The sequence below is a fragment of the Mobula birostris genome, chromosome 5 (assembly GCF_030028105.1).
Source record: "Mobula birostris isolate sMobBir1 chromosome 5, sMobBir1.hap1, whole genome shotgun sequence".
Taxonomy (NCBI): domain Eukaryota; kingdom Metazoa; phylum Chordata; class Chondrichthyes; order Myliobatiformes; family Myliobatidae; genus Mobula; species Mobula birostris.
The window spans coordinates 2,549,659-2,561,559 of record NC_092374.1 but is presented as its reverse complement, the minus strand read 5'-3'; the positions used below and the strand labels follow the sequence as shown (position 1 = coordinate 2,561,559).

General features: G+C 52.5%; 1 protein-coding gene across 10 annotated transcripts in view; it reads left to right on the top strand.

The window, feature by feature from the left end:
• Window positions 1-11,901, top strand: part of agxt2 (alanine--glyoxylate aminotransferase 2) — a 63,572-nt gene that overhangs the window by 37,269 nt on the left and 14,402 nt on the right. For 9 of the 10 annotated variants that reach the window (XM_072257483.1, XM_072257479.1, XM_072257484.1 and 6 more), the window contains exons 6-7: window positions 4,276-4,369; window positions 8,308-8,401. In XM_072257483.1, coding sequence (XP_072113584.1) covers window positions 4,276-4,369; window positions 8,308-8,401 — 188 coding nt within the window. The remainder of the gene's footprint in view (window positions 1-4,275; window positions 4,370-8,307; window positions 8,402-11,901) is intronic. The other variant, XM_072257485.1, reaches the window with a different exon arrangement.

Here is an 11,901-nt window from a genome sequence, read left to right as displayed (position 1 = left end):
AAGGGATTAAAGGCAGATAAATCCCCAGGGCCAGATGGTCTGCATCCCAGAGTGCTTAAGGAAGTAGCCCAAGAAATAGTGGATGCATTAGTGATAATTTTTCAAAACTCGTTAGATTCTGGACTAGTTCCTGAGAATTGGAGGGTGGCTAATGTAACCCCACTTTTTAAAAAAGGAGGGAGAGAGAAACCGGGGAATTATAGACCGGTTAGCCTAACGTCGGTGGTGGGGAAACTACTGGAGTCAGTTATCAAAGATGTGATAACAGCACATTTGGAAAGCGGTGAAATCATCGGACAAAGTCAGCACGGATTTGTGAAAGGAAAATCATGTCTGACGAATCTCATAGAATATTTTGAGGATGTAACTAGTAGAGTGGATAAGGGAGAACCAGTGGATGTGGTATATTTGGATTTTCAAAAGGCTTTTGACAAGGTCCCACACAGGAGATTAGTGTGCAAACTTAAAGCACACAGTATTGGAGGTAAGGTATTGATGTGGATAGAGAATTGGTTAGCAAACAGGAAGCAAAAAGTGGGAATAAACGGGACCTTTTCAGAATGGCAGGCGGTGACTAGTGGGGTACCGCAAGGCTCAGTGTTGGGACCCCAGTTGTTTACAATATATATTAATGACTTGGATGAGGGAATTAAATGCAGCATCTCCAAGTTTGCGGATGACACGAAGCTGGGTGGCAGTGTTAGCTGTGAGGAGGATGCTAAGAGGATGCAGAGTGACTTGGATAGGTTGGGTGAGTGGGCAAATTCATGGCAGATGCAATTTAATGTGGATAAGTGTGAAGTTATCCACTTTTGTGGCAAAAATAGGAAAACAGATTATTATCTGAATGGTGGCCGATTAGGAAAAGGGGAGGTGCAACGAGACCTGGGTGTCATTATACACCAGTCATTGAAAGTGGGCATGCAGGTACAGCAGGCGGTGAAAAAGGCGAATGGTATGCTGGCATTTATAGCAAGAGGATTCGAGTACAGGAGCAGGGAGGTACTACTACAGTTGTACAAGGCCTTGGTGAGACCACACCTGGAGTATTGTGTGCAGTTTTGGTCCCTTAATCTGAGGAAAGATATCCTTGCTATAGAGGGAGTACAAAGAAGGTTCACCAGATTGATTCCTGGGATGGCAGGACTTTCATATGAAGAAAGACTGGATGAACTGGGCTTGTACTCGTTGGAATTTGGAAGATTGAGGGGGGATCTGATTGAAACGTATAAAATCTTAAAGGGATTGGACAGGCTAGATGCAGGAAGATTGTTCCCGATGTTGGGGAAGTCCAGAACGAGGGGTCACAGTTTGAGGATAAAGGGGAAGCCTTTTAGGACCGAGATTAGGAAAAACTTCTTCACACAGAGATTGGTGAATCTGTGGAATTCTCTGCCACAGGAAACAGTTGAGGCCAGTTCATTGGCTATATTTAAGAAGGAGTTAGATATGGCCCTTGTGGCTACGGGGATCAGGGGGTATGGAAGGAAGACTGGGGCGGGGTTCTGAGTTGGATGATCAGCCATGATCATAATAAATGGCGGTGCAGGCTCGAAGGGCCAAATGGCCTACTCCTGCACCTATTTTCTATGTTTCTATGATATATATATATGTACATACATTGTCCCGCACCTCAGTCCATTGAAATCTTCAGTCAGCAACAAAAGAGCTTGTCTTCCGCCAAGTGAACGGTGGGGGACAGCACCCGCTCCAACCCGGACACTGCGCCATATTGCTGCAGGTGGAGTGCGCTAGCTTTGATGCCTCTCTCCTGGCGGCTGTACACAGTGGCTTGAGGCCTAGTCCTCACTATAACTGAGGCCCCGCAACCCCCGTCAGCCACTCCTGCTCTCAGCCAATAAATCAGTGAATCGAACTTGCAGGATTCCACATTAACAATGTCCAAAAGAGTCCTGTGATCACAAGGAAAGCGACCAAGATGGTCACTCGCTATTGGACTCTAAGCCTCCATTGACTCAGGCAGCAGCACAGTGCACAGCTTCACTTTCTCCACTCGCTGATGAGGTAGAATTGCAGTACTTTAAATTCTTAATAAATAGCAGAATCTTGCAATCATTAAAAATGCACTTAATAGGACAGTAGCACCTGTTGATGACCCGGAAGAAGCTGCTGCAACCAAATGCACTGGTATCTTACCGGACATTCGGGCTAATATTTCTGAGCTTGTAATAGTATGGCACAGTAGCTCAGCGGTAGGTGAAATCACTTTAACCTTGACCTGGGTTCGCTCTACCACTGACCCACATTTGCTTTACCATTGACCCGGGTTCAGTTTACCATTGACCCTGGTTCACTTTACTATTGACCCGGGTTCACTGTACCATTGACCCCGGTTCAGTTTACCATTGACCCTGGTTCACTTTACCATTGACCCCGGTTCAGTTTACCACTGACCCTGGTTCAGTGCTGTCTGGAAGGAGTGAGTCCGTTTTCTCTGTGACACTGTGGGGTTCCTCCACGCACCCCGGTTTCCTTGCACATTCCAAAGATGTTCGGGTTAGGTGTGCAACGCTCTGGCACAGACTATGGTGGAGACAAGTCCACGTGTATATCTAAAGCAGAGGTTGATAGTTTAGGGCATTACGAAATGTGGCGAGAAGGCAGGTGTGTGGGGTGTGGGATCCAGGATTGGTCATGGTGGAATGCTGCAGCAGACCCGCCAGGCTGAATGGCCCAATTCTGCTCCTGTGTCTTATAGTCTGAAGGTTAGTAAGTTTGGGCACACTCTGTTGGTGCCAGAAGCACGCCGATACTGGCGGCCTGCCCCCACCATGTCTGGTTCTTCTCTGTATGTTTTGACGTACGTATATATGAGAAATAAAGGTAATAAAGATTCTGTCCTCGACCACTCTGTGCCATCTCTCTTCAGCACTGCCTCCCCCCCACCCCCCTTTCTATCTTTCCTTTCCTGCCCTTTCTGAATACCTGGATACTTATTTCCAAATCCCTCTTCTTGAGCCGAGTCCGATGATCAGCACATCAGAGTCTCTCATGGCCAGGTGGCTATCTGTGCCTGGAATTTGTTAATCTCATTCCTGCATCACACACATGGAGTGAAGGAAGTTCATTTCGACTTTTACCAGCACCACCCACCTCCAGGTTATGGCCATTTGGGTCATGGAAACTCGCCCTTACCTAATGCACAAGTAGACCAGCACAGTACAAGATGTTTGGCCCATGATGTCGTGCTGAACTATATAAAGCTTAGTTACTCACTGCCTGTTATGCCACTGCATTTCGGGCAGCGATGAATGTCCTCCATCTCTCTCTGTGTGGAAAGGCTCTTCACTGCTGTTTCCAGAACAATGGTCTTTGGGCCAGAACCCTCCCTCCATTTTTCTTACCTCTACATGCCGATGTAAGAATCTTTCAAATGTCCTTATTGTAAAAGTCTGAGATATGGAATGAAATTCACTCCTGCACTTTGGGTGAAAGAAAAATGAATACAGTATTGATTTTATTTTCAACTGGACACGTTAAGCTCAGGAAGTTTCACATCAGGAAAATTGTGACACGTCCCCCAGCTCAAATAACACCGGGTTCACCTGCACAGTCGTCACACTGACCAAGCTCGCTTTCCTAGGACTTTCTATTTTGTCCGGTTCCTGCCTCTGTTTGCGAGTGGTTGTACATCCTGCCTCTCCCTGGTGTGTTGATTATTGCCTTTGCCTTCCTGAATGCCCTGTCACCTGAACCCATTGTCTCTGATTCAACCCCCAGGTGCCTGCCCAGCCAATGCAAACCTCCCCAGTAGCAGCACGGGGCTCCCCAGAACAATTTGCAGGTGTTTGGGATGAGGGTGGGGCAGTGACTAATAAAGTGGACGCTTGACCTGATAGTCGAGCTTCAGATGACTTTGCACCTTGTCCTTCCGCCTGCACTCTCTCAGTATGTGTTACACTTTATTCTGCTCTCTGTTACCCATTTACCTTGCTCTACCTCAATGCACTGTGTAATGATCTGATCTGTATACGAGACACGTTTTTCACTGCATCACGGAACATTTGATAATAATAAACTAATTCCTACCCCCCACCCTGAAGGGCAATCTGGAGGAAGGGGAGGGGCGTGAGCAGCCACCTCTCCAAATTCTGTGGTGAATTTACCAGGTCAGTTATCGAGTTCTCTTTAAAAATGAGTTCCATTGCAGGATTGCAATTCTAGTGTAAGGCTGATGGACAGAATGGCCTCCTCAGGTGTGAGGAGTTCTAAGGTGGAGTGAAACTGCACTGATATCCTGTGCTTTTCCTCCAGGGGTAGTTATCACGGAGGCACTCAGGCCACCATGGGTCTCACATCCATCAGCTCCTGGAAGTTCAACGTAGCCGCTGCCTCGGGCTGTGCCCCGGTAAATGGGGACGGCGGGGGGCGGGAGGGGGGAGACGCACAGAATGAGCCATAAATACCCCGTGGTACAGGGACAGCAAGGGGAGGTCTACTGGGGGACAGTCCCACACACACACACACACACTGGCCCTCACTGGGGACATCCCCACACACACACTGACCCTCACTGGGGGACAGTCCCACACACACACACACACACACACACACACACACACTGACCCTCACTGGGGACATCCCCACACACACACACACACACACACACACACACACACACACACACACACTGACCCTCACTGGGGGACAGTCCCACACACACACACACACACACACTGACCCTCACTGGGGGACAGTCCCACACACACACACACACACACACTGACCCTCACTGGGGGACAGTCCCACACACACACACACACACTGGCCCTCACTGGGGACATCCCCACACACACACACACACACACACACACACACACACACACACACACTGACCCTCACTGGGGGACAGTCCCACACACACACACACACACACACTGACCCTCACTGGGGGACAGTCCCACACACACACACACACACACACTGACCCTCACTGGGGGACAGTCCCACACACACACACACACACACACTGACCCTCACTGGGGGACAGTCCCACACACACACACACACACACACTGACCCTCACTGGGGGACAGTCCCACACACACACACACACACTGGCCCTCACTGGGGACATCCCCACACACACACACACACACACACACACACACACACACACACACTGACCCTCACTGGGGGACAGTCCCACACACACACACACACCTCACTGGGGGACAGTCCCACACACACACACACACACACACTGACCCTCACTGGGGGACAGTCCCACACACACACACACACACTGGCCCTCACTGGGGACATCCCCACACACACACACACACACACACACACACACACACACACACACTGACCCTCACTGGGGGACAGTCCCACACACACACTGGCCCTCACTGGGGGACAGTCCCACACACACTGGCCCTCACTGGGGGACAGTCCCACACACACACTGACCCTCACTGGGGACATCCCCACACACACACACACACACACACACACACACACACACACTGACCCTCACTGGGGGACAGTCCCACACACACACACACTGACCCTCACTGGGGGACAGTCCCACACACACTGACCCTCACTGGGGGACAGTCCCACACACACACACACACACTGACCCTCACTGGGGGACATTCGCGCACACACACACACACTGACCCTCACTGAGGTACGGTCCCACACACACACACTGGCCCTCACTGGGGGACAGTCCCACACACACACACACACACTGACCCTCTCAGGGGGACAGTCCCACACACACACTGACCCTCACTGGGGGACAGTCCCACACACACACTGACCCTCACTGGGGGACAGTCCCACACACACTGGCCCTCACTGGGGGGACAGTCCCACACACACACACACACACACACACACACACACACACACACACACACACTGACCCACACTGGGGGACGGTCCCACACACACACTGACCCTCACTGGGGGACAGTCCCACACACACACTGACCCTCACTGGGGGACAGTCCCACACACACTGGCCCTCACTGGGGGACAGTCCCACACACACACACACACACACACACACACACACACACACTGACCCTCACTGGGGACATCCCCACACACACACTGACCCTCTCAGGGGGACAGTCCCACACACACACATACACAAACTGACCCTCACTGCGAGACGGTCCCACACACACACTGACCCTCACTGAGGGACAGTCCCACACACACACTGACCCTCACTGGGGGACAGTCCCACACACACTGACCCTCACTGGGGGACATTCCCACACATACACTGACCCTCACTGAGGGACAGTCCCACGCACACACACTGACCCTCATTGGGGGACGGTCCCGCACACACACTGACCCTCACTGGGGGGACAGTCCCACACACACTGACCCTCACTGGGGGGACAGTCCCACACACACACACTGACCCTCACTGGGGGACATTCCCACACACACACTGACCCTCACTGAGGGACAGTCCCACGCACACACACTGACCCTCATTGGGGGACGGTCCCGCACACACACTGACCCTCACTGGGGGGACAGTCCCACACACACTGACCCTCACTGGGGGGACGGTCCCACACACACACACTGACCTTCACTGGGGGACGGTCCCACACACACACACTGACCCTCACTGGGGACAGTCCCACACACACACTGACCCTCACTGGGGAACGGTCCCCCCACACACACACTGACCCTCACTGGGGGACGGTCCCCCCACACACACACTGACCCTCACTGGGGGACAGTCCCACACACACACTGACCCTCACTGAGGGACAGTCACACACACACACACACAGTGACCGTCACTGGGGGTCAGTCCCACACACACACTGACCCTCACTGGGGGTCAGTCCCACACGCACACTGACCCTCAATGGGGGACAGTCCCACACACACACTGACCCTCAATGGGGGACAGTCCCACACACACTGACCCTCACTGTGGGACAGTCCCACACACACAGTGACCCTCACTGGGGGACAGTCCCACACACACTGACCCTCACCCTCACTGGGGGATGGTCCCACACACACACTGACCCTCATTGGGGGTCAGTCCCACACACACACTGACCCTCACTGGGGGACGGTCCCACACACACACACTGACCCTCACTGGGGGACGGTCCCACACACACACACTGACCCTCACTGTGGGACTGTCCCACACACACACTGACCCTCACTGGGGGACAGTCCCACACACACACACTGACCCCCACTGTGCGACTGTCCCACACACACACTGACCCTCACTGGGGGACGGTCCCTCACACACACACTGACCCTCACTGTTGGACTGTCCCACACACACACTGACCCTCACTGGGGGACGGTCCCACACACACACACTGACCCTCACTGGGGGACGGTCCCACACACACACACACTGACCCTCACTGTGGGACAGTCCCACACACACTGACCCTCACTGTGGGACAGTCCCCCACACACACACAGTGACCCTCACTGGGGGACAGTCCCACACACACTGACCCTCACTGGGGGTCAGTCCCACACACACACTGACCCTCACTGGGGGCCAGTCCCATAGACACTGACCCTCACTGAGGGAGTGAGTGTGTGATGGGGTGAGGGTGAGGGGCTGATGGTTTGTGGGGTTGAAGGTGTGTGGGGCGTGAGGGGGCGTGGTGGTTGGAGTAAGAGGTCAGGGGTGCGGCTCGTGATGGGATGAGGTGGTGTGAAGGGGTTGGAGTAAGGGGTAACGTGAATGGTGTGAAAGAGTTCGGGGTGAAAGAGTTCGGGATGAAAGAGTTCGGGGTGAGGGGATTGAAGTTGGGGTAAGGGGTGAGCGTGTTGTGATGGGATTGTGTGGTGAGCCCACAGTCTTTAATCTGTTCTGTCCTGTACTCTCTCTTCCCTTCCCTCCTCTGTCCCCTCCCTCATCCCATCCCTCTCCTCCCTTCCCCATCCCTCCTTTCCTTCATCCCTTCCCCATCCCTCCCCCTCACCCTAACCCCATCCCTCTCCTCCCTTCCCCATCCCTAACCCTCCTCCCCTAACTCCATCCCTCTCCTCCCTTCCCTCATCCCTCCTTTCCTTTATCCCTTCCCCATCCCTCCCCCTCCCCACCCCAACCCCATCTCTCTCCTCCCTTCCCTCATACCTCTATTCCCCTCCCTCAATACCCTCCTGCTTTTTACTCATCTCTCTACTCCCTGCCCCATCCTTCCCCCTCCCCTTCCTAACCCCACTCCTCTCCTCCCTTCCCGCATCCCTCCCCTCCCCCCATCCCTTCCTTAACCCCATCCCACCCCTCCCCTCCCCACTGTACTCCCTTAGGTCATGTGCCCTGATGTTTACCGGGGTCTGTGGGGAGGGAGCAAATGCCGGGATTCTCCTGTTCAAACGACTCGGAGCTGTAACTGTCATTCAGGTGGGTCCACGTGAGAGAGAGAGTGTGAGCGTGTGTGTGAGAGAGGGTGTGAGTGTGTGTGAGAGAGTGAGTGGTGTGTGACAGAGTGTGTGTGAGAGAGAGAGTGTGTGTGTGAGAGAGTGAGTGTCTGTGTGAGAGAGAGTGTGTGTGTGTGTGTGAGAGTGAGTGTGTATGAGAGATGAGTGTGTGTCAGAGAGAGAGTGACTGTGTCTGTGAGAGAGTGACTGTGTGTGAGAGGGTGTGAATGTGTGTGAGAGAGTGAGTGTGTGTGTGAGAGAGTGTGTGTGTGAGAGAGTGAGTGTGTGTGTGAGAGAGTGACTGTGTGTGTGACAGGGTGTGAGTGTGTGTGAGAGAGTAACTGTGTGAGAGAGTGACTGTGTGAGAGAGTGACTGTGTGTGAGAGAGTGTGTGTGTGTATGTGAGAGTGTGTGTGTGTGTGAGAGAGGGTGTGTGAGAGTGACTGTGTGTGAGAGGTGTGAGTGTGTGAGTGTGACTTTGTGTGTGAGAGGGTGTGAATGTGTGTGAGAGAGTGAGTGTGTGTGTGGGAGAGTGACTGTGTGTGTGAGAGAGTGACTGTGTGAGAGGGTGTGAGTGTGTGTGAGAGAGTGACAGTGTGTGTGAGAGAGTGAGTGTGTGTGTGAGAGAGTGTGTGTGTGTATGTGAGAGTGGGTGTGTGTGTGTGAGAGGGTGTGTGTGAGAGTGAGAGAGTGTGTGTGTGTGAGAGCATGTGAGTCTGTGTGAGAGAGTGAGAGTGTGTGTGAGAGAGTGTGTGTGTAAGAAGGTGTGAATGTGTGTGAGAGACTGACTGTGTGTGTGAGTGTGAGTGTGTGAGAGTGAGTGTGTGAGAGAGTGAGTGTGTGTGTGTATGTGAGAGTGTGTGTGTGTGTGTGAGAGAGGGTGTGTGAGAGTGACTGTGTGTGAGAGGTGTGAGTGTGTGAGTGTGACTTTGTGTGTGAGAGGGTGTGAATGTGTGTGAGAGAGTGAGTGTGTGTGTGGGAGAGTGACTGTGTGTGTGAGAGAGTGACTGTGTGAGAGGGTGTGAGTGTGTGTGAGAGAGTGACAGTGTGTGTGAGAGAGTGAGTGTGTGTGTGAGAGAGTGTGTGTGTGTATGTGAGAGTGGGTGTGTGTGTGTGAGAGGGTGTGTGTGAGAGTGAGAGAGTGTGTGTGTGTGAGAGCATGTGAGTCTGTGTGAGAGAGTGAGAGTGTGTGTGAGAGAGTGTGTGTGTAAGAAGGTGTGAATGTGTGTGAGAGACTGACTGTGTGTGTGAGTGTGAGTGTGTGAGAGTGAGTGTGTGAGAGAGTGAGTGTGTGTGAGAGTGTGTGTGTGTGTGTGAGATAGTGACAGTGTGTGTGAGAGAGTGAGGGTGTGTGTGAGAGAGTGTGAGTGTGTGTGTGTGAGAGAGGGTGTGAGTGTGTGAGAGAGTGAGTATGTGTGTCAGAGAGAGTGTGTGTGTATGTGAGAATGGGTGTGTGTGTGTGAGAGGGTGTGTGTGTGTGAGAGCATGTGAGTGTGTGTGAGAGAGTGAGAGTGCGTGTGAGAGAGTGACTGCGTGTGTGAGAAGGTGTGAATGTGTGTGAGAGACTGACTGTGTGTGTGACAGGGTGTGAGTGTGTGTGAGAGAGTAACTGTGTGAGAGAGTGACTGTGTGAGAGAGTGACTGTGTGTGACAGAGTGTGTGTGTGTATGTGAGAGTGTGTGTGTGTGTGAGAGAGAGGGTGTGTGAGAGTGACTGTGTGTGAGAGGTGTGAGTGTGTGTGAGAGAGTGACTGTGTGAGAGGGTGTGAGTGTGTGTGAGAGAGTGACAGTGTGTGTGAGAGAGTGAGTGTGTGTGTGAGAGAGTGTGTGTGTGTATGTGAGAGTGGGTGTGTGTGTGTGAGAGGGTGTGTGCGAGAGTGAGAGAGTGTGTGTGTGAGAGCATGTGAGTCTGTGTGAGAGAGTGAGAGTGTGTGTGAGAGAGTGTGTGTGTAAGAAGGTGTGAATGTGTGTGAGAGACTGACTGTGTGTGTGAGAGAGTGTGTGTGAGAGTGAGTGTGTGAGTGAGTGTGTGTGTGAGAGTGTGTGTGTGTGTGTGAGATAGTGACAGTGTGTGTGAGAGAGTGAGGGTGTGTGTGAGAGAGTGTGAGTGTGTGTGTGTGAGAGAGGGTGTGAGTGTGTGAGAGAGTGAGTATGTGTGTCAGAGAGAGTGTGTGTGTATGTGAGAATGGGTGTGTGTGTGTGAGAGGGTGTGTGTGAGAGTGAGAGAGTGTGTGTGTGAGAGCATGTGAGTGTGTGTGAGAGAGTGAGAGTGTGTGTGAGAGAGTGACTGCGTGTGTGAGAGGATGTGAGTGTGTGTGAGAGAGTGTGAGACTGTGAGAGTGAGTATGTGAGAGAGTGAGTGTGTGTGTGTGTGAGAGGGAGAGGGTGTGAGTGTGTGTGAGAGGGTGTGAGAGCGTGTGAGTGTGTGTGAGAGAGTGAGGGTGTGTGACAGAGTGATTCTGTGTGTGAGAGAATGAGAGTGTGTGTGAGAGGGTGTGTGTGAGAGTGACTGTGTGTGTGAGAGGGTGTGAATGTGTGTGAGAGAGTGACTGTGTGTGTGAGAGGGTGTGAGTGTGTGTGAGAGAGTGAGTGTGTCTGAGAGAGGGAGTGTGTGTGAGAGAGTGTGTGTGAGAGTGACTGTGTGTGTGAGAGCATGTGAGTGTGTGTGAGAGAGTGAATGTGTGTGAAAGGGTGTGAGTGTGAGAGAGTGAGTGTGTGTGTGTGTGTGAGAGTGACTGTGTGTGAGAGAATGACTGTGTGTGTGAGAGGGTGTAAGTGTGTGTGAGGGAGTGACTGTGTGTGTGAGAGGGTGTGAATGTGTGTGAGAGAGTGACTGTGTGTGAGAGGGTGTGAGTGAGTGTGAGAGAGTGAGTGTGTGTGTGAGAGAGTGAGTGTGTGTGAGAGAGGGACTGTGTGTGAGAGAGTGTGTGTGAGAGACTGACTGTGTGTGTGAGAGCATGTGAGTGTGTGTGAGAGAGAGAATGTCTGTGAGAGAGTGACTGTGTGTGTGAGAGGGTGTGAATGTGTGTGAGAGAGTCACTGTGTGAGAGGGTGTGTGTGTGAGAGAGTGTGAGTGTGTGTGAGAGTGAGTGTGTGTGAGAGAGTGAGTGTGTGTGTGTGTTAGGGTGTGAGGGTGTGTGAGAGAGTGATTGTGTGTGTGAGAGAGTGAGTGTGTGTGTGAGAGAGTGAGTGTGTGTGTGAAAGGGTGTCTGTGAGAGTGACTGTGTGTGTGAGAGGTGTGAATGTGTGTGAAGGAGTGACTGTGTGTGTGAGAGGGTATGAATGTGTGTGAGAGAGTGATTGTGTGTGTGAGAGGGTGTCAGTGTGTGTGAGAGACTGAGTGTGTGTGAGAGTGGGAGCGTGTGTGTGAGAGAGTGACTGTGTGCGTGAGACAGTGACTGTGTGTGTGAGAGGGTGTGAGTGTGTGTGAGAGAGTGAATGTGTGTGAGAGGGTGTGAGTGTGTGTGTGAGAGAGTGTGTTTGT